The sequence below is a fragment of the Cercospora kikuchii genome (genome assembly GCF_019650295.1).
Source record: "Cercospora kikuchii DNA, contig_00006, whole genome shotgun sequence".
NCBI lineage: Eukaryota > Fungi > Ascomycota > Dothideomycetes > Mycosphaerellales > Mycosphaerellaceae > Cercospora > Cercospora kikuchii.
In genome coordinates this window covers 1,072,857-1,099,661 of record NW_025408587.1, presented here as the reverse complement: position 1 = coordinate 1,099,661, position 26,805 = coordinate 1,072,857, and the positions used below count along the sequence as shown (strand labels likewise).

Here is a 26,805-nt window from a genome sequence, read left to right as displayed (position 1 = left end):
GCTTCACGTCCACCAAACAAGCCTTAGGCACCAATTTCGCGTCACTTTAACAAATGTCAGGCCGAAACGACCGACACCACCAATCTGACCACGCACACGCACACACACACAATGGCGCCAGACAGCAACATGGCGAACACCGACGCCTCGGGACAACCGCGCACGATGACTCTGGCCGAGATACAAGCGGTCTCCAAAGGCTGCGTGCCGTGCTTCGTGAAGAGATGGGGGGGCGATGTAAGTTGGACCCAACCGGAGCCTGGTCTTCATCTGACATGAGGCGGCAGTGTGACAAGACAGACGACGGTGGGGATTGCGCCAACTGTGTCTATTATGGTAACGGCAAGGTGCCGTGCAACCTGGCTCCGGAAGGTTACGAGGCCACTCTATTTCGACAAGCCATGAGCGTGGTGAACCAGTTCGGGAGACCAGATCTGGTACAGCCCAAGGCGAAGGGCGTAGCGAGGCCGAGACCAGATGGTTACCCGGTCGATGCACCGAGCCCCAATGCTCCGTTATTGCCTGACAATGTGCTTCGAGAGCCTTGCAAGTACCTCCGCGACCCTGGTCCCAAGCCAACCGCGACTAGGGACAAATATTTAGCGAAGAAGAACTCGTTTGCGCTGCCACAAAGACCAGCGGTCGACATGCCAGCGACCGACAGCTTCTCACCGAGCTATGCAGCTCCATATCTGCCCGCCGCTCCAAGCTTTGGACAGTCCTTTGCAAACCAGCATGGTATCGGGGAGTTTGACCCTCAGTTCTCATTCCGAGAAGAGACGATTCAGAACAAGATGGCAGTGAATCGACTCGAGCTGCAGGAGCTCCAGAAGATGAAAGAGGGGGTCCAGCTCCAGCAAGAGATGACGGAGCTGCAACATAACAAGCGGCAAAAGCTCAATTCGTCTGGCCTCCCCGCGCGCCCTTCGTTTGCCGCCTCGCCTCGTCGTCAAGACAGGCGTAGGACGGGCTTTACCCCTTTGCCTGCACAACCGGCACCTAAAGCTCAATTCGACACGCCGGTGCCATTCTCGGAGCAGGCACAATTTGCGCAGGCAACTCCTATGACTGGTGTGCAGGCCGCTTCGCTCGAGCACCGAGAAGTTTCGCCCACGAAGGCTGCAAACAAGCGGGCCCACGAAGAAGAGAAGGAGCGACAGATATTGCAGAGCCGCGATGACGAAGTGCGCCAGCTCGAAAAGGAGGCTGCCATGGAAGAGGAGAAGGAGCAAAATATATTGCAGAGCCGCAAGGACGAGGTGCACCAGCTCGAAACGCAGGCCGCCATGGAAGAGGAGAAGGAGCAAAATATATTGCAGAGCCGCAAGGACGAGGTGCACCAGCTCGAAACGCAGGCCGCCATGGAAGAGGAGAAGGAGCGGAATATGTTGCAGCAGAGCGAGGCAAAGCTGGCCGCCTTCGAAAAGGATGAGATGGACGTTGAGCAGTCTGTCGAGTCTGACAAGGACGAGCTGCACCTGCGCATCGACAGGCTGTTGATCGACAAGTGTAGCCACGACATGGCTAGTCTGGGAGCCCTGGATCCCGAGGAACGCCAGAATATTCTTCGCAATGTCTTGCTGGACGCTGTGCAAGAGCAATACTCAGCAGAGATCGCCGCCGATGCCGTGGAAGAGATGCTCGACCGTACGTCGAATATCGAGGATCTGATACGCCCGGTGGTCGAAGGAAACATTATCACGCACGTCGGCTTTATGGTAATTGCGAAAGAGGATGCAACGACGACCGACGACACAGGTGCGGAACCAGACTTTCCTCGTGCGCGAGAGTCCAGCGTCGACCCCGCGCTTGGTCCATACGGTGTCACCCAAGAAGAACTAGACGCCAACCAAGTCCGGGGCTTCGACAACGGCGAAGAGGACCTCGACAACCCTGACCTCTAGAGCCCGTCCTTCCCGTGATCTCTGGAACCACGCCTTCATTTGTCATCTCTTTACCCTCTCCCTCAGCACAGTCTGACTGTGTCTCTCTGCCCTCTCGTCCCGTACAGTCTGACTGTATACTCTTCCCTTCATCGCCCGTACAGTCTGACTGTATACTCTTCCCTTCATCGCCCGTACAGTCTGACTGTATATTTTCCACTGCCCTTTGGTACAGTCTGACTGTGCCGCCGCGCGATATGCCTGCACCTTCACGTGGTGCGCGGTGTGAGTAACTCTTCGGAGCGAAACCAAGACAGGCATGAATATGTATGTGTAGAGCGTTCTCGAATAGAAGGTAGGACGGAGGATAGGCGGAGTCGTAGAGGTGAGGTGTGGCAGGATGTGCAAATTAGTAGGCAGACAGGGACAAGCGCCGGTGCTTCATCCCGGTCCGATTGGCTAGAGCTACCACAGTGAGGATGTGCATGATAGTGGTGATGATTCGTGCACGTTCTTGGAACTGGTACTTCTGGACAGGGGGTCAGATCCTGAATGTCAACCGCTAGATACATGTTCAGTATTTTATCGCTCACTGCCATACTTGGTGAGAAGCTGCAGTTTGTTACGGAGGTAGGATACCGCTGCCAAGGTGGCGCGGCTAAACTCATCATGTGCCACGTCTTCTTTTCCACCAACATGCCATTTTTTTCGTCCTACATGGTTCTACGTCCATAACCAAATACCACGCACCGAAGGTCACGAATTCGAGAGAGCCAAGCTGTTCCATAGCTACATGCCTACAGTACAACGTCCAGAATGCGCAACGTTGGCCTTTCTCATGGACGCAGCTCCTCCCATCAGTTCCTCACATCAGCGATGCGTTTCCCACGAAATTCGCACATCACGAAAGGCGGACATTCCATCCAGAACTTCCCAGAGAACTCGGCTCTGCGTTACCATCGGCGTTTGAGAGACCGCCGGGGTATCACAGGTTCGTAGCTGGCACCACGTACAGGTGTCTCTGATCGCCAGCCTCAACAACAGTCAGACTGTCGGGTGCAAGGGAGAATCAACAGTCAGACTGTCGGGTGCAAGGGAGAGTCAACAGTCAGACTGTCGGGTGCAAGGGAGAGTCAACAGTCAGACTGTCGGGTGCAAGGGAGAGTCAACAGTCAGACTGTCGCGGGAAAGAAAGAGATGTGACACTGGCCATGGCCTGTGCGAAAAAGAATGAAGCGAAAGGAGAGAGCGATCAAGCAACTCAAGACATGGCAAGCCTGATGTCCTGTTTGTCGAAATCGGCAGCGTAGCTGGACTTCGGGCCACTTGGTGGGTTAGACGTGTGGGTATCCGCGACCTTGTGGGGTTGGCCAGAAGTCCTCCAGGCAGCGACACCTCTGGTGACCTTATCCGTAACGTCCAGGCGGTCGGCACGGTGCTTGATCAGCACATCTCTCAAGAACCTCTTGTTCTTGGCTTGGGCGTCCAGCTTCTCTTGCTGGAACCAGTCCGTGAAACCCTTCCAGTCGCGGGTACCTTTAGACCAAGCAGGCGTTTGCTGCTCTTTCGTCTGGTTGGCGTATCCCCATGAAAGAGGGTCCGAGTGACCGGCGAAGAAACCGACAGTGTGTGCCATATGAGTGCCGTAAGCATTGGGCTTGCAAAATAAATCTTCGTCCTCTTTGCTCATGGTGCTCGAAGCATAGTCCCTGTTTTGCTCGCGGCGCATCTCTTCCTCAGTTTCGTATTTGGGCGCAGGGAACACACGAGGAGGAGGACTGTCCAGGCTTTCAGAAGCGGAGTTCTCAGCATCATCTGCCCATGAGCCCTCGAGCTTCATTTTCGACATATCCAGTGTCGGAGCAGCAGCTACTGGAGTCAGATCTTGGTCGTGGCACTGTTTGATAAGCGGCGTGCCCAGCGAATCGACGACGGAGCCAACAGACATTAGTGCTGGCTCTCCAGCCCTGCCCGGCATGTCGTCAACCGATATGCCTGTATCTCGCAGAATATTGATGGCAAGCTGAAGCCCAATCGGATTGTCAAGACGGTGGTCTTTACTTGCGCGGATGTTGTCCAGTTCTCGTGCCATCGAAATCGTGTTGCCATGGAGGCCATCTCGCTGTGGTCGATATATGGGTCTCTCCGGACACTTCGTCATTCCACCACCGACCATATCGACATATCGCTGCTCGAAGTCCTCATACCATTCTTGTGCGAGCTGCTCGTAGCACTCGGGACCTGCATCTACGAAATGGTCAGCCACAGCAGACGCTCAAAGTAATACCGAAGGAGAGACTCACCCTTGGTAGCGGACACTTCATTGGTACGTGCTTCCTTCACCGCTTCGAATATATTACGAGTCCTTGTCTCGAGCTGGTCTCTCTCCGTTGCCGCCTGTGTATAGGCTTCCTGCAACGCCAAAATATCCATCTTCTCTTCGTTAGAGGTCGACGCCTTGTTCACGAGAGGGCGCAGCTCTTGGTCAAGACGATCGGTTCTCGCAAAGGCTTGATCATAAAGATTCTTCGCCGTCGCGAATTGTCGCTCCAGGTCGGCGGTTTCGCACGCAGGGCAGCCACGCCTAAAGCGCGGGTGCGCACATTTCTTCGCGGTGTGTGTACTGTTGGTCGCCATCTTTCTCGTCGTCGCTGTGGTGTAGGAAAGTGATATATTGAGCTCAGCGTCGCGGTAGATTTTGGCAAACGGGCGAGAGGGCAACCGCGCTAACGCTAGCGCGTTTTTCGCGTCTGCTGTGGAAGTTCTTCTGAAAATTTCTCCAAGCTACTTGAACAACTTCAACACGCGACGAGGACAACAGCGACACAATGGCGCTCATCTGGAAACCACACGAGGCGACACAAACGAAGGTGCGCGAGGCAGAGGATGCCACTACAAATCCTCTGTCTGGTCAAGTATTCTCCGCACAGCACAAGGTCCTGCTAGCAGATCGCAGGACCTTGCCCATGCAAGCTGGCGACCATTGCCAGACCTTTCTTAATTATATCAAGGACAACACGGTTGTCATCTTGACAGGAGCTACTGGTAGTGGCAAGACTACCCAAGTGCCCGCCTGGGTACGAACATCCCAAAGACTTATCAGGTAGACGCGCGACTCACCTTTCTCTAGCTATATTTCGCTTGTGGCGTTGGTCACCTTCAGAAGAACGAGCAGCAGATTCTTGTGGGTCAGCCCCGCCGACTTCCCACCATCGCGTGTGCCGAACGCGTCGCCAAAGAACTTGACGTCGGTTTGGGTGCGGAAGTCGGCATCAAGGTGCGCAATCTCGACACAAAGTCGAACAAGACCGGCATGACGTTCGTGACAGACGGTTCGTGATCTTTGCTCTGTATATACGGACCCGACTAACTTGCACTCCTAGGCATGCTTATTAACCTGCTCAAGCAAGATCAAGGTGTGAGCAAGTATGCGGCAATGGTTATCGACGAAGCCCACGACCGCACAGCCAACACTGACATCGCGCTCGCTATACTTCGAGATGTGGTTGTGGGTGGCAAGCGCCCAAACTTCCGTCTGGTAATCATGTCGGCAACATTGACTACGGCACTGTTTGCGAATTTCTTCGCCGGCAAATCCATTGTACAGACAGTGCCCGGAGTCACATATCCCACCGAAATATTCTACCTGCCGGATCTCAGGTTAGGCCAGAAGGATTATGACGTGACGGACATGATCGCGCAGACTATATTGGACATCCATTGCCACGAAGAGACCGGCACTATTCTGGTGTTCGTAGCCGGCGAACGACAGTGTCGCGACGTCATCAGGACAGCTGCATTGAAGCTCAGAGGCTACGACGAGGACAGATCGATCCAGTTCCTCGAGTTGCATGGCCATTTGTCGCACACCGATCAAGAGAACGCAGTGCGTGCCCTCGCGCCAACCCGCAAAGATGGCCGTGGTCGGCTTTGCATCGCGGCGACAAATCTTGCCGAAACATCATTGACGATCCCGGATGTGACTTTTGTCGTTGACAGCTTACAACAGACTTTCAAAGTCTACAATCCGCGCACAATGAAAGATATCTTGTTCGTTGGCCCAGTTAGTCGGCAGTCTGCTCAGCAGCGCGCTGGCCGAGCAGGTCGCACTCGGCCAGGCAAAGTCTACCGGATGTGCACCGAAGCTACCTGGCTTCTGCAACAACCTCAACGCAGCCCGGCTAGCATGTCGGTCTCTGATACGGCCAGCTCTATGATGACGCTCTACGCGCTTGGCAAGAACCCTTTGGCGTTCAATTTGCTTGAGCCGCCAGCTATGGAGACTATGATGCGTGCTCTGGAGGAGCTCTACCACCTGGACTTCATCGACGTCAACGGCAAGCTTACGAAGCTCGGGGAACAAGCTGTTACGCTATCGGTAGAGCCTCATCACGCAAGGATCCTCCTCCAGAGCTATCACCTCGGCTGTTCCGGTCAGATGTTATCTATCTTGGCTATGCTCGAGGCCACTGAGGGACGCTCTCCATTCCTGTCGAGGCCTGGCGATTATCATGTCACTGGGCAATATGACAACGCCAAGCGCAGACTCATCAACAAGCGTGGCGCGTTCATGACGCTTCTAGACGTCTATACGGAATGGAGATTGAGGCCTAGCGAGGACGATGGCACCCAGTTCTGCTCCCGCAATTGGCTCCGCCTCAATGTTATGCGAATGGCTGACAAAGCGCGCGTTCGCATGACCCGTACAATGGTGAAGGCGGGAATCAAGATCAATTCGCTTTGGTCAAACGATCCCAACTATTATACTACAATCACGCGCGCTCTATGCCTCGGCTACTTTCGGCGATCGGCCTTTCGCCTCAAAGTCGGAGGAGAGGATTCGTCGAAGAAGGACAAGAAGGACAAGCAGGACGCCAAGCCAGAGGACAAATATCTGACCCTGAGAGGAGGCGTCGCAGCAGAGGTGCTTTTCCACGACAGGTTGCCGTCTGAAGCATCCGGCAACTTCTGCATCTACGAGTCCGTCGCCACGTCTACCAGTGGCAAGACAACATTGTCTATGGCGACCGCAGTCCCTCCAGAATTCTTGATCGAAGCTTGTCCGAGATACTGGGACATGGAGACCTTCCCATCCCACGGCGACAACATTCGGCCGAAGCAAGCCCTCACCGCTGTTCTTCAGCGGATGACTCGCTTGTCTGAGGCTGAACTCCTTGGTGGGTGGCCTGAGTTGTAAGATGGTCCTCCGCTTCCCAACTGCTCCCCGCTTCCTGTTGTGTTGGTCTGACCAACACCTGCTGACTTGATTATTCCACATCCCTTCTGACAGTCTGACTGTCTATCTCCCCCCTTGCTTCAGCCTGGCTGACATATTTCACTTCCCTGCCCACAACAGTCTGACTGTTGATCCCCTCTTCCACACAACAGTCTGACTGTTGACTTCCACCCTGCACACAATAGTCTGACTATTGGCTCCCCTACACACAACAGTCTGACTGTTGACTTCTACCCTGCACACAATAGTCTGACTATTGGCCCCCCTGCACACAACAGTCTGACTGTTGTCCGGCCAGCTATGAGAGACACCTGTCCGTGGTGCTGGCTACGAACCTGTTTGAGAACAAACAGAGCCAAGATCTCTCCTCATTCGCATGGCTCTTTATCATCTCGCAACGCGCTCTGTGGTCGGTGAGTCCACTATCCGATGCATCCTCTTTTGCTGATGACGATGCAGTTCTAGGCTCGCTTCCTTACAACAAACAAGTGCAAGACAACTCCGCTGATGTACTACAGTTAGCCAGCCCACAAAGGGCTACAGAATCGACTACGAGCACGACATTGGTGGAGCCTTGGAAAGCAGACATCCGAGATCCTGATTCCACCTTCCAGCTGTCCAGCCTCGATTCTTTGACACTCGGGGTCCTGCTTCACTGTCAGAACAGGGATTGTTGCGACAGGCTACGTTGCGAGGTCTTGCAAGTCTAACGATGCAGCATTGCGACTTGCTTTCAGACGCTGGCACTGCGGTCATCCACTGCGGTGTTACATTCGAGCAAGAACCTGGGTCTCGGTCTCTTGGACGTCCAGAAGATCACATAATAGCAATATGAATATCTGGTCCTGAAATCTGCAGCGAAGTCCTGTCGGAAGACGAAAGACCTTGAGGACAACACGAGGCACGATTCCATTCAAAAGGCAAGACTTCAGTCATATAGCAACCAATTTCGAATAGCATACAATGAACTGAAAAATCCATTATTGATAGCCGGCCCGCCATCCTCACTCGTACTGTACCCAGGCTTGTCAGGAGCACAGCATCTATGTACCAACGTCTTGCTGCATAGCCCGAAGATACGAAAGTCGTGGTTCAGCTAGGGTTCCACCGGCCAGCATGTGACCGATGAGATATTGGCGTTGCGTAGCGTGTTAAACCATATGTCGACTGACTTTGCGCCACTCCAACTTGCTGGCCATTCGAACATTGTCATCTCGGTCTCTTGATGTTCTTGAAAATCAATGATATGAGCGCGCAGCGTCCGTGTTTGCTCTGACATGTCATCGAAGTCGTTCTGTATTTGTGTCAGCTGTTGTTCTGTTGGCCAACTTTCCCAGAAGTGTGCCTCAAGCCAGCAGCGAAACTTGCGACTTCCTCGTGCGAAATTCGGTCTTGAAACATCTGCTGAGACACCATCCACCCAATCACTGTAGGATCAACACCACCCTCGACTTACCGTCCAGAACCACTTCGCGCCTCCTTATTCGCAGCATGGCTCGACATCGTCCGTTATTACCCACTACATCGCATGCCACACATTCAACGAACCGTCGTGTAAAGTGCCTCAGACTTGGCATGCTCTCGCACAGCACGCCCTCCTGACAGCAGACAACTCCTGCTGCAACAAGAGTCAGCACGTCGCACGAAGCATTCATGATCACTTCATGACTTCCCACTAGGACCAGGAATGGCTGTCTTGATTTCACTTGGATGGGGTCGGTGCAGTGCGCCACAAGAGGCGACAAGCATGTCGCGCGGCAAAACATTTGACTGTACCGATACAAGGACGGGAAGATCGAGATATATAGCACTGCAGACAAGGCATATTCACTGTGGCGCGTGCATGCTGCACTATGGGCAAGGGAATGCTGCACTGAGGAGGAAAGATACTACACTACGGACAAGAGATGCTGCTCCTGGAGCACGGAAGACCCCATCGACTATGCTGTATCGTAGTCAGTTCCAGAACGGCGCAGAGAAATGTGCCTACAGCCTGTTATGGTTGTCGATGTCGTCTTCATTGCAAATGAACAATTGAAAGATTTGAGCATATCGTGCGTCTTCGGATATACTATACGGGACGCCGTGGGATTGAACACTTGAATCTCTTGCAAGGAGCAGAAAGACGTGCTTACAGGGTAGGGATTCAGCCTGACATGGCATCGAGATCCCCCGGGATACCTTTACTTTGGGATAGCTACATACTGCACAGGAATCGTTGCGCGGTTATTTGCGGCCTTCTACGCAGCCAAGGTAATGCATGAAACCGTTGATTTCTCCCTAGGACCTCTGCTAATGGATTCACGTGGGCAGAAAAGGCTCCTAGCTAACAAGATCTTTTGTCCTAATACTTCTCGACAAAACGATTGACTCCTTGCCTGGGTACCGAGGGACTGCCAAAGAGATTCCGTTTGTCAGCGTCGAACCCGGCCTGCAGCAGAAGTAAAAGCCATTGTCGAGAGTGGTCTGAAACGCTTCCGCTTCTATCGAGGCCTACAACGCGAGCGTCGGTGTCTAATCAGTATTTGCAAGCAGCCTTTCCGCTTTTAACAAAGCGAGAACAAGTTTCCTGCACAATGGGCCCACTCGAAGCCAATAGGCGCTGCAGATGTTGCCGCAGCAGCTATCTGCTTCGACCAGACAACATCTATTTCAGGACAACAGGCTTTCGAGATGCGCAACAATAGCGACGTGAGAGGTGACGGTCGCGTCCAAGCAGCCTGTTGCAATCCATGGGCGTACCGTAGCTCAAAGTGGCAACCTCGATCGCTCTACAAATGAAAAACGAGTGCATTATTCTCAAAATCTTCCCAGAGGAACATACTCAGCCAGGCCAACGGTGTCTGCGCTTCAACGGTTGTGCTGCAGGGTCTAAACTTTGAAGCGCGCGCGCGCGCTCGCGTGCGTGCCGCGTGAGAAGACAAACATTGCCAGGAATTCTTCTTCCGCGCTTTACCTTCTACTCACACACAACGACAACATGGCGGCCACCAGCTCAAGCGCCGTGCGCGCTCAGTGCATTGTTATCGACGACGAGAAGCAGACTACGACAATCAACTGCGAAGTATGCGATGGGCACTTCAACTGTGGAGGGCTCGATGCGCGAGAACTTTACTATGTGATGTCGCAATGCGACTCAAATCTCGGGGTGCGGAGGATCTTTATTAAGGACATCACCTGGAAGCTCGCCTTAAAGAGAGACGAGTTCAAGAAGACTATCGAGAAGTGCGGAGACCTCTTCCTCCATAACTGGCTCCAAGCCGACCGTGCCCAGAAGAAGAAATGGTTGAAGACCGCAATGCCATTCATGCCTGCTGACTGGAGCTTCTTGGGCGATATTGAAGATCACCGAGAATCACGCCAAATGACAAAGGGCCAGACATCCGGCGACGATGACAAGATGAAGCTGCCGCTTCGCCTGCCGTATATGAACCAGGCAACTCTGACACGGCATCAAATGGTCGTGCCACACCTCATTATCTCGCGATGTTATGTACAGGAGCTCTGTGTTGATTGGCTGCGGTTCGACTTGCAACAAATGTGCAGCTCCTGGCACATGGATAAGCGGCTGTTGAGCTTGCGTGGTGCTGGGATACCATCAAAAGGAATATCGACTATCCCAGGGCCAGAGTTTGGCAAGTTCCACTTCGACCCGGCGAAACTGCACTCCTTGGAGCACATCGGTTCTGGCAGAGCCTATGTGGCCATGGAAGCTCAGCTCGAATTGCTCGACGGATTGCAGGCAATTATGCAAGAAGTGTCGCGATTTCACGACAAGTCCTGCAAGGGCGGCGGCAACGGTCTTAGGCACGCGGCTGGTAATGTGATCAACCAAGGGCCATCTATTGCAGTCGTGGGTTCACACAGATCTCCCCGCATCTCGAGCACTACATGTACTAACACATATCGGCAGTTGTACCCTTCACCACAGCCCTTCCAAATCACAGAGGTGGCGGAACGTATGCGGGCACAGCGCCAGACCGAGCTCGACAACCTTCTCTTTCTGCAGTCAGACCCAGATTATCTGAGGCATTTCGTCAGTAATCTCGAGATGGGCAATGAATGGCAGTTCATTGCGACGGTAATCCTGCCATCATCGAGCGTCGCTGTCCAGAAACTGGACAAGTTGTTACTGCTTTGCAGCCACTTTGGAACCGAAACAACTACCCGGGGCAAGGCAGAAGCTGCACGAGAGCTCGCTATGGCGGCTATGGAAGCTATCTCCATCAGAGGGCTCTAATTTCGGTAACAGTACGGAGCTCACGAGGATTTCAGGACGCATATGATGAACAAGGCAACATCATCAAAGGCAAGCTTTCGTCACGTGCTCTGTTCACGAAGGATACCCTTTTGTGGACTATTGACCGGCTTGCGCGAGAGCCGCTATTCTCTCTTCGGTCTGGGGCCCTGCAGCAGCGATTTGACCTGCTTCAGCAAACTCTGGACAGTGCAACCGAGCCAGATGAGCGCATGACAGACATCTTGCTCCACCAACTGGCCCTCTTGGCGCTATATGATGAAATCCTGCAGGCAGTAACGTTGCTCGACAAAGTATATGTGCGAATCGACAACGGGTGGCCAGCGGCGGACGACTTCGACCTGGCCGTGTCCGTGCCGAAAGGCAAATGGTCAAAGTCGTCAAAGTCAGCCGGTCAAGCCTTGAGGGAGTTTGCGAATGCAAAACAACCAGAGGGCACGAAAGGCGATCTGGCACGGTTCGACAAGATTGAGCTAAAGCGGAAAGAGCTATGGAAGAATGTGCAGGTTTCCTGGGGATCGAGACCTGGGCTCGAAGAGCAAGCCCGACTGTTGCTCTCAGATTATGACAGTATCGAGACGCAACAGATAATACAAGAGCAACGGGAGCCGTTCCAGCAAGCAAGCGATCTGGTGAAAGAGGAGTAAAAGTACAAGCAAGAGAAGGAGCTTGCTGAATATGTGGACCAGAAATACTGGGGCGATCGCGACGAGGACTCTCCCTTGCCAGCGGTGTCCAAGAAGCAACAGAAGCGCGCCGCTCGTGACACTTCGCCGCCTCCTCCCCAGCCAGCTCCAGCCGTCCAGCAACAGAACGTTCCACCTCCGCCTCCGCCGGTCAAGATTACTGTCTCGAGGGACGCTTACATCTCTTTCGAGGCTATATTCCCTCCCCCTGGCAAAGCTCCAGCGAAAAAGATGAGATGGATCGAATTCCAACAAGCCATGGCTGCTGCAGGCTTCGCCATGCGTGACGCAATGGGTTCTGCTCGTGTGTTTACTACGACGAGGTACACTGGCGAGCGCGCAAGGATGATCTTCCATATGCCACACAGCAGGATGATCGATCACCAGATCCTGCGCATCTTTTCTCGGCGGCTTAACAGGCAGTATGGCTGGGACTCGGACACATTTCAGTCGCGTGACTGAGCCGTCTAACTGTCTTTCCAACCCCTTGACTGTACAGTCTGACTGTCTTTCAAATTCCCCTGCACTCTGTACAGTCTGACTGTCTTTCAAATTCCCCTGCACTCTGTACAGTCTGACTGTCTTATCATCCTCTTGCACTCTGTACAGTCTGACTGTGTTAGCATCCCCTTGCCCTTCGTACAGTCTGACTGTATTACCATCCCCTTGCCCTTCGTACAGTCTGACTGTGTTACCATTCCCCTTTGCACTACTGGTACAGTCTGACTGTATCGCCGCGCGACTTGCCTGCACCTTCTCGTGGTGCGCGGTGTGAGTAGTTCGAAAGAACGAGACCAAGACAGGCAGAACAATTTCCTCTCTCTATTTCGAAAGACTACTAATGCTGCGGTCCTATTGACTTACTGGCAATCACTGCACTATCTGCAGCACGCCGGCAGCGTCAAGTTGCGTACCAAAAGCTGCATGCACTACTGAGGACAAGCCTGGCACCGGCCAGCAACATCAGACAACTGGCGAGTGCCCTCAAACGTCGGGCGCGGGGATCTCACCACAAGGGAGTCAGCCTCCGCTCCTGGATTGTTACAGCTCAGTCGAGAGGGTTTCATCAGCGCTATCGCTAACCGCTGCGCCAAGGACTAACGATTGGTATGGCACATTCGAGCGCTGTTCGACACGCCCCACATCCATTATCGTCCGTCCAAACCAAGTCGAAATCTCTCGACTCTACCGCCGTATGCAAGATCCCGACATTCCCGAGGAGTGGAGGGAGTTGACTCGTGTGGCTTTGGCTGAACATCAATAGGAGGAGGAGAAGAATTTCGAGCGGAAGCTTAATAAGTAGAAATGGAGCAAGAGTAGAGAAGATGTAATGGGTTGTCGAAGGTGACATAAGGTTGCCGAACGATAGACTTGCCGCGGAGAAGGATATGTCAAAGCGAATTGAATGTAAAAGTGGTCTGCAATCGAAATTTGCATCGCTCGTGGTCGTGTATTACGCTAATCGTAGGATCCAGTTCTAATCGTGATAGTTCAACCCTCGGGTGCACTTAAGTTAGTCTCGTAATATATAGTAGAAATAGAAGTAGTAGAGAGAGAGAAGAGAGAAACGTTTGCGAATAGATAGGTAAGTTTGCAAGTAGACGGCTTGGCGCGCTGACTAATCGCGGATTCAAGCCGAGTGGTCAGCCCAGTTTATTACCGACATGGTCAGCTCACCTGCATACTCGTATTTGACTACCCTTTTCGGCTGGCCTTTCGTGTTCGACCTCCCACTCTCTGATAGCGTGCCGCCATGCTGACTTCACCAAATTGAAAGCTTCTTATCATCCGTGATATTCAGATGCATACAGCAATACTGAAAGATCTCTTTAGCAAATTGTGGATCACAGCGCCCTGTACGAGCGAGGATCCGGGTTAATGGTGGCGGTGATCAACGATATCCAATTCCGGTGCTTGCACAAGAACCATGCCTGAGGCAGTTGCGAAACGACGTTCGACCAAGAAGAGTCGTGGTGGTTGCTCGCGATGCAAAGCCCAACATGTAAGCCTATGCAACAAATTCGTTGTCATTTCAATGTGTTGATGGTAAAGCAGCTCAAATGTGACGAAGTCAAACCACATTGCGGCCGCTGCAGTCGACTGGGCGTGCAGTGTCCCGGATATGTGCAGAAATATAAGTGGTTAAATGATACGACCAGTGCCGCCTCCTTGACGAACCCCGTTCCGCAGACCGAGAGTGCCAGCCCTACTGTCGACTTAAACTGGCTGGAGATGACGTCTCAATCTGACGCCCAGCAAGAGACTTCACCGCAGGCAAACAATGTTCCTGACACCGTGCCTGTTAGCCCTATTTGGGATAATTTCACGATGACCGATCAACACTTCAACGTCTTGGATTTTTCCGAGCTTATCAAGCCAAATGAAGACACCAATAATGCGAACACGACCGAGCAATTAGTACAGACCCCGAAACCGAGCAACATGCTCCAGTCATTACGGGCCCATACAAGGGAGATCGTACCACGACCGCAAGCCTCATTGGCGCATCAATCATCCGAGCTACTGAGCTACTACTTCAAGAACGTCTCGAAACTGTATGCCGTTTACGATGACCACCGCAACCCGTTCAGATCCGTAGTCTCCAGCATGCATAGCCACTCTCTGGTCATCAATCTAGCCGCACAAAGTATGGCAGCCGCATGTTTGAATGAAGTCCACCCGCGATTCAACAAGCTGGGCAAGAAGCTTCGTCAGCAAGCCATGGAACTAATCTTCAGTCAACCTCAACTTGACAGCAAAGCACTGCTTGCGCTCATGATGTTCGGACCTACAGGTAATTGGCATGATGCCAAAGATCTCGGCCTCGATTTCTACTCCATGATGAGGGATCGCATTGACAGTATGGCGTCAACCGGCGAACTCGTACAGCATGAAGTCAATCTCAATAGCTTCAATTTCTTTCGCGAGGCCATGGTCTTCTGGGAAATGCTTCTTTCTTTTGTCGCAGATAGCAAAGCTATCCGGCCATGCACAACGCCGCTCGGGCCTTTGCTCACATTCCAGCCTGCAAAACACATCGCTCATCCATGGACAGGAGTCGCTCGCGATGCAATACAAATCGTGGCAGATATCGGTCGACTTGTACGGGGACACAGGGTACGGCACCAACAGCAAAATTTCGTCACACAAACTTATGTGCATCAACTGAACCAAGACCTGGTACACGCACGGGAGTTAGAGAATCGACTTTTGGCGTGCCGGCACCCAGACGTGGACAGCATTGTTCAGCCTGACGACGCCGAAACTCCTGTGTGGCATCTCACTACTCTCGCCGAGCTGTATCGCTACGCTGGCTTACTTCAACTTTACCGCGTCTTCCCCGATACCCTCTCTGAGAGGCTTCTGGAAGAGGATAGCACTGCACTTGCGATGCTCATCTCAGGAGAGCAGACTCCAGAAGCGACGAGCAGAAGGAGCAGATGGCTCACACAATTCGCTCTCGAAGCCCTACGGCTACTCGAGACTATGCCTCTGGAGTCCGGCACACGAGACTTTCAGCCTTTCCTTCTCGTGGTTCTTTCGTCGGAGCTTATATGCGAGACGCCCAAGAATACAGATAACAACGTTGATGGAGCAGAAAGCATAAACGAGGATGATGAAGGGATCGATTCGCACTTTGCAGAAGTGGCCATGATGCGGAAAATGGTCCTCGATCGCCTAACCAGCTGTTTGAGATTGCTACCTCCGAAACCCATTCGCGTATGCATCGACATTGTGCAAGAGACGTGGAGAAGAATAGACGCTGGACAGCAGGACGTCTACTGGCTGGATGTCATGATCCAGAATGGATGGGAAACAATCATGGCATGAACGGCACAAATCGAATCTCACATTCCTGACACGATTTATTCGAGTATCTGTACAAAGATGCAGCTGCTGTATTCGACTGGGGCTTGCAATTCTACATTTGTGAACCACCGGGCCACTGCGTCCAGTCCTGCTGCTGCGGCCACCAGTCATCCTGGCCCATTCCATCGACAAAATTGGAAGTATCCGGCATGTCTGTGGGGAATGTATCCCACATCATTTCGTCCCAGAATTGGTTCACAGCCGCCTCACCAGTGAGTCCGGGACTGAGAGTCCACCCGGGTTGCATGAGGCCATATTGTGGCTGGGCAGGAAACACGCCTTGTGCCGCGGCGAAGGCATCGTGGGAAGAACCGGCATCTGTTTGCGCGTCGGGTCGTTGTGCTGTCTCTGCTTCAGTTTGCGTGACAGGCAGCACAAGCGACATTCTCCGCTGCAGTAGATCCTGTTGTTGTTGATGGTATTGCGCGTTGTGTTCTGCCACATATTTTGTCGCGTCGTACAGTCGCTGCACAACGTCTCGACTCTTACTAGCAGCAACAGACCACCGCTGCATTTTGTCAAAGAACGGAATGGTCTTTTCAACATCTCTTTTCCAGCTTTCCAGGTCATCATCACTTCCAGGAGTGGCGGTAGTCCCTCCATGACTTCCTGGAGTCAGCAATGGGCTCTCGGCCGCTGTCGATCCATTCGGCGGCAAAGCCAGGACGGAGAAAAGCGAGACCAGTGGGATCATCACTGCCTGGTACATCATCCACACTGCATTCCATCCAGCGATCAGATTCTCTTGACAAGTCGCGACGATATCTGATATCGTTTGACTCGCGACAATCCGACATCGACCCACTGCCAGTCTCTCTTCCGCTGACATGTTCGACCACGGAGTTCTGCGGAGTGCTGTTGCCAGCAGGATCGGCCGATGCATCAGGATTTTGAGGTTCTGGTAACGCCAACGCATGATTGCTCGTGGCGTTTTCAAGACCTCGGGACATACAGTTCGATCACGATCCGGAGGCTGTGAGAAGTCGATTGTGCTCTTGCCTGTGGACTGTGTGTATCCGGACCTGGGCGAGACCTTGTGGTCGCCAGCAGTCGAGCTATGGCGTTTGCGGAGAGGAGGCCGCTCCACGACATCTCGGAGCATGGGTGGTAGGTCATCGTGCCATTTCTCGAGCTCTGCGTCCAGCGCAAAAAGTGCTTCGAAACCGATGTTGGATTGAGCAGCCAGAATATCTTGTACTTTGGTTGCGATCTTGCAAAAGGGGATGTTGTGGATAATCGGCAATAGCGTTAAAGACTTCAGGTATTGAGCGTTGTTCATCTGCTCGGGTATCCGCGGGTTTTCGATAGTGATGCCGTCTCCAGTTCTTCCAAGCGATGGTCTTCCTGTTGTGATAGAAGCCCACGAGTCAAGAACGTAGAGGCTCCACCATGTTCTTCTCCGTATCTCTACTGGAACTTCGGAATTGCTCAAAACCACGTTGCCACCCGCTAGAGTTTCGTTTCTCCGACTTTCGCTATACTCTCTATGCAGTCCGTGAGCTGTCGCCATGCGGAGAGTTGCACCCATGATGCCATTGGCCTCGTTCGGTCTGTTTAGCCAGTGCAAGTAGTAACCGCTAAGCAGTGCGAAAGCTTGTAAAGTGAACAAGCTACCACTGCCAAACGTCTCCACTTCCATGTGCTTCCGTGCTCGTTGGTAGTACACCATGTGGTCTTCGTTTGTACAAGTTGTACTAGCTAATGATCCGAGTGCCAAAACCATATTGAGCAGACACAGCCAGGATGAATCTCGCCGCGATCCATACAGATAACTGTGCCGAAAGGAATCTTCCTCAATCATGGGCATGAGAACATGTACATGAGCGAAATATGAGTCAATTAGTCTGTTTCCTTCATCCGCCGGCGGTAACTCTTGCGGGTCTGGGTCGCGATCATAAGTTGGTGGCGTGGAGCTACGACTCGGTGCTGCAGTTTCTGCTTGTGCTTGTGCGATGAAAGGCCGAGCCATAGGAGCAGTCTTGAAGATGACCTTCATTGCCGCGTTGATGCTTGATACTCCCACATAAGACGAGGCTCTGTCAATAGACAACGACAGTCCGTTGATGTCATCAGAAATGCCCTGGATCTTGTCTCGTAGTCGTTTTGCTTCGTCGGTATTAGGGTCCTGCTCCGGAGCTTGTTCGAGTGCGTCGAGGCTGTCAGCTCCCTCGGATTTCTTGACAGACTCTGATTTTGCAAGAAGGCGATCTGGAGCCTGACTGGGCGATGTACTAGCTGCTGGTAGTGTCACGGCCATATCGATGAGTTCAGCTCTGGGCAGAGATACAAAGTCTTCGACGTCTTTGCCCGGGAAGAGCCTTGCAAAGACTGCATGATACTGCTCGACCTGCGACTGCAGTTTCTCCACTAGTCTACATTTCTTGTCAGCTGACATAATATAAGGACAGTCTCATCACATACTTTCTTGATGGCACGACTCTCTGTACGGGTTTTGCATAAACGCACTGCTCCGGATGCTGATACCACTGGCACTGAGCACAAGGTTGGAGACCATCGCACCGGATCTTGCGTCGTCTGCACTCAACACACGCATTGCTTGTGGAGATGCGTCTGGAGGCCGCATTTGGACGGCCGCTTTTGCCGCTTTCGCCTTGCTCTGCAGAGCTCGAAGCGGTGGTAATCTGGAACGTGTTGTACATGGTAAGGTTCTTCTCTAGTTCAGAGCGATCTCAGATGCTCATTTTCCCGGTCTTCTCTCCTGAGATTCTCGCCAATTACTCCGATCCGATTCATTCGTTTGCACAGCCAATCTCCTGAAAGATGCTCAGCCCATCTCTCGAATTCTTCGTGAAGTGGCGGAAAATTGTGAGTGACTCGAGTTGCTCAGATCGTATGGCATGGCGGTTAGGTCCACATGGTCGCGAGCGGCGCGAACAGCACATAACCTGGTGTCGTTGAAGGATGCAGTTTGGATCGAGACCCCGGTCGATTATATTTGGTGGTGTGAACAGGTGCACCCCGCGTCATGCAGCACCGAGCAGACGGCGCGAGACAAGGATCGGAAGCGCTTCGACGGCGCGATCGGCTATGGCACGAGGCTTTGCGCTTAATGTCACCATCACATATCACGGAACGTGCCAGCGCCTCGTTCAAGGTAGACTACCAGTTCCCAAGAACGTGACTGTCGTACTACATACGATTGTGCTACATCGAACGGGTTCCCGAAGCTGCGGCAACCATCTCTAGATCCCTGTCGTGCCACGCTTTCTGCTGATGAACAACAACGGGACCACTGGGCGTGCATGCATCTGGGATCTATAATCTTACGCCGCACCAAGATATGTCCATTTTAACGGAGCGTCGTTCGCTCTCAAGCCCGTGACACTCACGACTTGGTCATCCCCTGGAACAACATCGATAGCGCTGTCGTTCACCAATACGCCTTCCCGTTCCTCGAAGACTAGGCCTTTCGTAGGTCTTGCAGCCTTGATGGTAATCTTGTCTCCCGATGGCTTGACTTCGACGCCCCTGTCGGAAAAGTCAAGATACTTGAGAGGCTGTGGCCAATCAACATCTCGGCTGACGACTGTGCCATCCACGGAGATCCGGGCAGCAAGAACATGTGGCTCTTCCTGGTCGTTGTGAATTGTGCCCTTGACAATATCGGTTGTGCCGTTTGCCACGATAGTGACGTCGCGCACAACGGCCTCTTTGATCTCCTTACCAGTAGCAATGCTAATGAAGCGCAACTCGACTGTCGCCTTGACCTCTTCAGTCCGTGAGCTGGATACCCAGCACTCGTAGTCCAAGGCCTTGGCTGGTCGGGCATGCACAACACTCCAATCATGATGCGCTCGCTTGACAGCCACTGCGATTGGCGCCAATACTCTCCTCACCGCGTAGTAAGCGGGCTTCTTCCTCAGAAAATAGTCGACAATGGACCACGATGTGACTGGCCAGCAGTCGTTCAGCTGCCACAGCAGAGCCCCGCCGCAGAATCGCTTCTGACCCCACTGCTGTCGCCAGCCGCGGTACCCGAACATGAGCGCCTCTGCCTGACTCAGCTGCGTCAGGTGAATATACTTTTCCAGATCTGTTTCCGTTCGGAAGTTCTCTACGAGGTAGGTGGCGATTCGCCTCTCATGGCCATCGGCTTTGTTGTGGTGGTCAAGCATCTGACTTTGAGGGTAGAGCTGTGTCGGATCCGTCACGTACCACTTGATGGTGTCGATGTGTGGGAAAGCTTCCATGCCGAATTCGCTGTTGAAGCGACCACCGAGAGTGTCGAAGATCTGGTACTTCTCTTGCGTGCCGTGCCATACGTTCCACTGGTGCATGTCTCCAACGGTGCGGTCTGTAGTAGGCTTACCGTCACCCCATGGCGATCCGGGATGGTAAGGCACATGAGGCGCGTTGGCCGCTACCACGTCAGGCAGTAGCTTCTCGTAGATGTAGCGTGCCGGGAAATCGGTCTTCAACCAGCTCTGAGGGTCTTTATCCTCATAGTTGTAGGTCAATCCCATCTGTTCTTGTACCTGATAATCCTCGTTGTTGCCGGCGTATATCACTATCGATGGGTGATGCCGCAGTCGTTTTGTCTGGCAGACGCATTCGGCTTCGATGGACTCCAGAATCTCAGGGAACGCCGGGTAGTTGCCGCAACCGAACATAAAATCGTGCCAAATGAGAACACCGAGCTCATCGGCCAACTCATAGAATGCGTCTTCTTCCCAAATGCCACCTCCCCAGATGCGGATCATTGTCTGATACCCGTCGACCATCATCTGCAACCATTTGCGATACTTCTCTCTTGTGATTCGAGGAGTGAAATTGTCAGCTGGGATCCAGTCAGAGCCGCCGCAAAAGACATCGACTCCATTGACGCGGAAAAAGAACGTCTTGCCAACCTCATCTGGTTCTTGGATAAGCTCAGCGCGCCGAAAGCCGGTCCGCTTGCTCAGAGTGTGGACAGCAATCTTGTCCTGCCTGATGGTCGCAGTGACAGTATAAAGTGGTTGTGCGCCATATCCGTGCGGCCACCACAATTCAGCACCTTGCACGACGAAGCTCAGCTGAGCTTGCCGCTTGGAGTCGATCGCTGCAGTATCCTCGAAGACTAGCTTATCCCCAAGAGCGATCCTGAAGTCCACGTGTTGTCCAGAGGCGCCATCAATGAAGGCGGTGATGTGCCCGCTCACTTTCCTGTCTGCCAGTTCGAGATCGTAGTCTACCCTGAGATCTTCAACCCGAGCATGATAAGTTTCGAGGCGGACAGACCTCCATGGTCCGCAAGGCGACAGTACTGGTCCCCAATCCCAGCCTAGAAATGGTTAGAATGTGCAGATCTCACGGCGTCTTCATCTGCAATTATTCTGCTCATGTAGGCGAGGTGTCGCTGATCATATTGCTTACCATAATGATACTGTGCTTTTCTCACAGCCAAACGAGCCATATCGCCATTGAAGCCGACCCATTTGTGCTCAGGATGTGCGTCTTTAATCTTCCGAGACTCGACATACGCCGACTTGAATTCAATTTCAAGAGTACTCTCCTGGTCCTTGGGCAACTTTTCTGTAACATCGACACGATGCATGATCCACATATTGCTGCTTTCTAGTATGACTTGATCATTGAGTTTGACAATTGCATATGTGTCCAAGCCATCGAATGCCAATACATGACGAGCACCCGGTTGAGCTTGCGGAACTGCTGGTAGCTGGACTTTGTATGTCCATGATTCCTCATTGACCCATTGACACTTCAACTCGTTAAATCCAAGGAATGGATCCTCGATCCTGCCGCACAATCAGCGGAAGTCGGGAAAGGCTCTGCATAGAACACACAGCTTGTTGTCCAGAAGGTCGAGATGTATGTTCGTCGGGACTTTAGCGACCGGGTACCATTTGTCTTTGCTTGTCTGCTTGAAGCTCCAGCCTTGAGATATTTCACGAGACTGTATTGCCTCTGCCATTGTCGCAGTCAATTGTAAGCTACCGCGCTCACAGAAGAAAATTCTGGTGGCTCGGAGGGAGTAGCTGAACTTAAGGTATTCGACAAGTGAACCCTAGTGGAGTAGACCTGGTACAAGACAAGACGAAAACGAGTCTTCAGCCTCCGCCGGCATGCTGTTTCCCTTGACAGATTTGGCAGTCGGCGGCCATAGTCGGCGCTTCGCCCACTGTGGGCGTATTCGGCGCGGTGCGAGGCAGGGCCCAAAGCCCTCGCGCAGGTGCTGTTTGGTGGGCTGAAGCGATGGCCAGGTTGGTCGGCAGGGACGTGTTGCTCCGTGTCGAACGCGGTTTCGCGTGACGTCCTGCATCGCGCTAGTGGCGCATCGTGTGGGATGCCAAGACATGGAGCGTCTGTTCCTCCGCGACTCCATCATTGACGATTTCATCGTTGGAATATTGAGCAGCGTTTCCACGCTGAGCCGCGACATCTCCGCCCCAGAGACAAGGCCGTGCTTGATGTGCATATTCTCGGCCAGTACCATGCACTGCGGGTCCTGGCTCGTGGTGGACAAGGAAGCCCTCGAGAGGAAGCTGCACCGCATATTCGCTGCAGGCTGATCACCGCTCTTGATTCGGATCGGACACGTCGTCATGCAAGAACCTGGAGCCAGAGTCGCCGGCATCTACGAGCTGCTCGAAATGATCATCGTAGATCTGCCTCTCCAAGACTTGGTCCGCCTGCGAGCTGTCGGGCAGAATTTCATAAAGGTCGTTGATACATCTGAGCAGATCGCACTTCGATTCTGTCTACCATTCTCGCGGCAGCTCAGGACTGTAGATTACGCACGGCATCCCCTCCTGCCGAAAGAAGTCGATATCTGGGCTGGCAGGAGACCACTCGGCGGCTATGTGGTATGTCGTTTTGTTTTGCGAGCCGCAGGCAAATTCGACTGGACCGCTGCAGCATCTTGGAAGAATTTCTATGCATGTCGACCAGAGACTCGAAGTATGAGAGCTTGGTCAGGCTGTTCAAAGGTCTTTGGCAGCAGTAGCATGGGCGAGTACCGATATTATCGCAGCCAGCGAGGTATTACCCTCCGTCAGCTGGCCGACGCCGCTTGTGCAATGAGGCTGGACGCTGGCGTCGACGAGGCAATCGTGCACTTTGAGACTGATCTTGATTTCGAAGGAGTCGACGTGCCAAGCGAAGCATCTTCAACATATGCCGAGTACTGGCTTTGATCACAAGCACAACATGCAAATGACCGTGGCTACGTATTTCTCAGCTACGGACATCTCAGGCCAGCATCACTACAGTCAGTATCAATCAACCCAGCTCAACCAAGCCATCCATTGCCCGACTCCAACATGCTCCAAACAAACCAATCGCGTTGATCTTCAAGCCACTCCGAACCCTGCGTCGCCTGCTGCTGCCACAAATTACTCTGCATACCAATGCCCCTTGACTGCATGCCCTCGGGGTCCCAGAATTGCCCACCAGTCCAGTCAATACCGTATTGGAGACTGTCCGAGGTTGGCGAGCCCGGCCGATACAGGTAGGGCGAATAAAAGCGTTCGTCGCTACCGTCAAGGAAGCCTTGAAGGCGCGGACCGCCCGCGTATGGGCTCGTCCAGGGATACATTTGTCAAGTGCTTGAAGAGGCTGCGATCTCAGTGAGTGGATTTCTGGTCAGTGTGCTCTGGATTTGGAGCTGATGCCCAGGAATCGGCAGTCTTGGATCCGAGGCGCTGATGGAAGAAGCAGAGAGAGCGTTCGACCAGAGTTATATGTTGCAGAAGTCGCAGTATTCACAAATACGAACAGCATTACACTCACCCTTCCATGCGAATTGAGGCTCTCAATACAAGACCTGCGAGTGTTCGGTCTTCTCCAACGCCACCACAGCCGCATGACGGCGCCCACGTGCCAAACGATACATCTTGGAAATTTACCAAGTACTGGCTGCGACAAGAAGTAACACGGCGGCATGCTCAGAAGTTGACACAGCAAAAGGCTCTTGAGGCATCGAAGCTGGGAAAATAACACAATGGAATAATTGCGCAAGCGGTTGCTAGAGGAATTACCACTTACTTCACCTTTTCGCCGTATCTTGGTCAAAGCCTCCTCAACTCCACCAACCCAAGTTCGAACCCAACATATCCCAAGCGAATCTATTACCTTGCCCAATGAGCCAATCCTGGCCCTGCTCAGCCTGTTGCTGCCATAACTGATTCTGCAAACCTAGACCACGATCTTCCATTCCCGGAAGATCGTAATACGGTCGACCTGTCCATTCATATCCATATTGGAGATGGTCAGAAGTCGGCGAGCCAGGGCGATACATGTAAGGCATGTACATATGATCTTCGCTGCCTGGGAGATAGCCTCGCAGCCGTTGGCCGTTTGAGAAAGGATACATTTTCTGCGATCAAACGGGTGCACGCGGCGCGTGGTTTCAGGGTTGACTAGTGTGGACTGGTTTGGATGCTCGGGAGACTGGCACTTGGGTGGCTTTGATGCGAATCAGGTAGTGGTTTGACTAGATCTGTAAATCGCTTCACTTACGGTATTCACAATTACTGGAAGCTCGCCATGCACTCTCCCATGCGTGGACGAGCATTAAATGGTGTGCTGTGCCACCAGTGCCACCGCCTTCCACCATCTACTACAAGTGCACATCGACGCTCGTTCGTTGGCACATCTTCGTCACTTGCTTCACCCTCTTGAAGTGTACTCCGCCATGTCGCGTTCTGTTAAATATGCTACGTTGCTCATAGTCGAGGAATTCACATTTGTTCCTTGCTTGCTCGCCAGCCTCTCCTGCCTGTTCGAAAGATCCGATGATGGAGGTACCTCCTGTCTGTCGTGCATTGGTCCTTGTTGCCGAGAAAGAGCTCCTGCTAATAAATGTCTGCTGAAGGTCACGAAGCATAATGGACTTCGATATTTGTCGTCGTCGGGCTCGGGCGAGCTCTCAATGTGAGCTCCACTCTATGATCGGAGAGACAACTTCGGCTTCACGCTGAGGTGAGATCATCTAAGGACACCGTAGTGCCCCGCAAGCGCGTCTTTGATCACAGCACTGTTATTGGCTTCAATACCGCTTAGCCTTCCACTTTTTCCACAACAGCACCAGGAGTACAGTTACAATCGTCGCCCTTCCAACCAGAGCAACAGCAACGGCTCGCCGAACGATATCGTAATACCTGGCGCGGTCAGCAATCTCGGGCAGAGAATACCTGACGATAGTGTTGACACACCCTTCAAGCATAGTGGCGACGGCGGCTTTCTTTGATCGAACCTCGCCAACACCAGATCCGGTTCCTAGACCATGGAATCCTGTCTCAAATGGTGCTTCACTAGATGAATTCGGTGGAGGCGCGGACCGGTTTGCGTTTTGCACTCCAGTCTCGGAAGCTCCGCCAAACGAAGGCCGAATGTCTCGAAATCCTGATCCCGATTGAAGTTCAACTCGTTTGCGATTCTTGAATCGGTACGTCAGCAGCCAGACCCACAGTCGCACGTCGACGGGCGTGAAGGTTGGATAGGTCCAGAGAGTAAGAGCATTATGCGGTGGCATCAAATCGAGAAAGTCCTGTATGACACCCAGTGTCAGACCCCAGAGTAATAGCGGGCCTTCCCTTTTGGGCACGGGGAACTGGTTAAAGATATCTGCTCGCCATATGCGATTTGCGAAGAGGCTCAACTTGTCCTTCGTAGTGAGCTGAGCATAACGATTATCTTGCAGAGTCACATCCGAGCTGGGAGATTCCACACTGTGAAGGGATTCGGTGGGCTCCAAATTGATGGCAGCAAATATCATGCGTCCCAGGATTGTGGCTAACATCCACCTCTTCACGCCCGTTTCCTGGTTCGCAAGACGCGATGATACATCTTCGAATGCAATAGTGCGTTGTTCGGGACTGAGGAGGCTCCTCAAAGAAACCCAATGCGTGCTGGCGACCTCGCTTGGCTGTAGCTTCAGAGGAGGAATGGCATGGGTTGTCAGAAGGAAGACATAGGGACAGAGGACGAGCAATGGCTTCTTGCCCCAGTGTGTGGTGACAAGTCGTTGAGGAAGATTACCACACGAGATAGCGTATTTGTTCAGATCCAGTCCGACTTCTTCCCATGCTTCCCGAACAGCCGCTGCTTGGTCATCGGCATCTGTTGGATCGCGCTTTCCTCCTGGCAGGGCAATATGCGAAGTCCATCGATCACCCTTACGCGAAGCGCGCTTGATGAATAGCACCTCAGGCTCTCCATGCTGTGTCCACTCTTGCTCGAAAAAGGCGTTGAGGTCCTTCTTCGCTTCTGACTCAACCGCAGGCCATTGGTTGTACGAAGGCTGTACGCGGATCACGAGAGCCACGGAAGCTCTCTTGACCTTGTCGGGAGAGTCGAGGGTTGGATAGGGCGCATCGGTCAAATCTTGGAGAATCGTCTGGAGATGGGGGATCAGCTGCAGCGGAGGTGTCGCGTCGGCCGACTCGAGGCCCGCCATGGTCGTGTAATGGTCTATGTTGTATGGCACGGGAAGTGAAGCATCAGCAGTCTATGTCTATATGCGCGACAAGAAATGAGCGTTGTTGCAGGGAGAGAGTGTGAAGGCGTGGTCGTCTGGGAGGAAAGGAAACCCTTCGACGCTCAGCTTACTGATGATGCGATCCTCGGTCGAGTACCTGAGAGATCAGGGCAGCCAGCCATATAGGACGGAGATGATCACCCATCTCGCTGGAGTGCCCGCAAATGCTCAGCGAACACCACTTGGTACAGTGCGTGTTGAGCGATGTTGTCTGGACAGCGTGAGAGTTGCATGTTACTGGAACATGGTCGAGGATGCACGACGGTAAAATTGGCGACTCCTCCATCAATTCGGCGTTAAAACTTGATTCAATTGATCGCACGAGCACGTTGCGGATGGCATGGTCGTTATTGGCGGCAGTGCTTCATTCGCGT

General features: G+C 52.9%; 9 protein-coding genes across 9 annotated transcripts; 5 read left to right on the top strand and 4 right to left on the bottom strand.

The window, feature by feature from the left end:
- Positions 1-111: 111 nt before the first annotated feature.
- CKM354_000935000 (uncharacterized protein) lies at positions 112-1,904 on the top strand (the record flags this gene model as incomplete). Its single annotated transcript, XM_044804767.1, has 2 exons — positions 112-237; positions 288-1,904. The coding sequence occupies 2 exons, from the start codon at positions 112-114 to the stop codon at positions 1,902-1,904; spliced, it is 1,743 nt and encodes a 580-aa protein (XP_044660702.1).
- A 1,240-nt stretch (positions 1,905-3,144) lies between these two features.
- On the bottom strand, positions 3,145-4,520 carry CKM354_000934900 (uncharacterized protein; the record flags this gene model as incomplete). Its single annotated transcript, XM_044804766.1, has 2 exons — positions 3,145-4,130; positions 4,187-4,520. 2 exons carry the CDS (start codon positions 4,518-4,520, stop codon positions 3,145-3,147), a joined length of 1,320 nt encoding a protein of 439 aa, XP_044660701.1.
- Positions 4,521-4,711: 191 nt separating this feature from the next.
- Positions 4,712-7,080, top strand: CKM354_000934800 (uncharacterized protein; the record flags this gene model as incomplete). The annotated part of the gene is made up of 3 exons (XM_044804765.1): positions 4,712-4,960; positions 5,014-5,215; positions 5,267-7,080. The coding sequence occupies 3 exons, from the start codon at positions 4,712-4,714 to the stop codon at positions 7,078-7,080; spliced, it is 2,265 nt and encodes a 754-aa protein (XP_044660700.1).
- A 3,019-nt stretch (positions 7,081-10,099) lies between these two features.
- On the top strand, positions 10,100-12,525 carry CKM354_000934700 (uncharacterized protein; the record flags this gene model as incomplete). The annotated part of the gene is made up of 4 exons (XM_044804764.1): positions 10,100-10,972; positions 11,033-11,200; positions 11,263-12,009; positions 12,067-12,525. The coding sequence occupies 4 exons, from the start codon at positions 10,100-10,102 to the stop codon at positions 12,523-12,525; spliced, it is 2,247 nt and encodes a 748-aa protein (XP_044660699.1).
- Positions 12,526-13,990: 1,465 nt separating this feature from the next.
- On the top strand, positions 13,991-15,894 carry CKM354_000934600 (uncharacterized protein; the record flags this gene model as incomplete). Its single annotated transcript, XM_044804763.1, has 2 exons — positions 13,991-14,065; positions 14,119-15,894. The coding sequence occupies 2 exons, from the start codon at positions 13,991-13,993 to the stop codon at positions 15,892-15,894; spliced, it is 1,851 nt and encodes a 616-aa protein (XP_044660698.1).
- A 91-nt stretch (positions 15,895-15,985) lies between these two features.
- CKM354_000934500 (uncharacterized protein) lies at positions 15,986-18,593 on the bottom strand (the record flags this gene model as incomplete). The annotated part of the gene is made up of 2 exons (XM_044804762.1): positions 15,986-18,305; positions 18,355-18,593. 2 exons carry the CDS (start codon positions 18,591-18,593, stop codon positions 15,986-15,988), a joined length of 2,559 nt encoding a protein of 852 aa, XP_044660697.1.
- A 624-nt stretch (positions 18,594-19,217) lies between these two features.
- On the bottom strand, positions 19,218-21,865 carry CKM354_000934400 (uncharacterized protein; the record flags this gene model as incomplete). Its single annotated transcript, XM_044804761.1, has 3 exons — positions 19,218-21,214; positions 21,307-21,689; positions 21,738-21,865. The coding sequence occupies 3 exons, from the start codon at positions 21,863-21,865 to the stop codon at positions 19,218-19,220; spliced, it is 2,508 nt and encodes an 835-aa protein (XP_044660696.1).
- A 631-nt stretch (positions 21,866-22,496) lies between these two features.
- On the top strand, positions 22,497-23,087 carry CKM354_000934300 (uncharacterized protein; the record flags this gene model as incomplete). The annotated part of the gene is made up of 1 exon (XM_044804760.1): positions 22,497-23,087. The coding sequence occupies one exon, from the start codon at positions 22,497-22,499 to the stop codon at positions 23,085-23,087; it is 591 nt and encodes a 196-aa protein (XP_044660695.1).
- A 1,853-nt stretch (positions 23,088-24,940) lies between these two features.
- CKM354_000934200 (uncharacterized protein) lies at positions 24,941-26,350 on the bottom strand (the record flags this gene model as incomplete). Its single annotated transcript, XM_044804759.1, has 2 exons — positions 24,941-25,052; positions 25,107-26,350. 2 exons carry the CDS (start codon positions 26,348-26,350, stop codon positions 24,941-24,943), a joined length of 1,356 nt encoding a protein of 451 aa, XP_044660694.1.
- Positions 26,351-26,805: the final 455 nt, after the last annotated feature.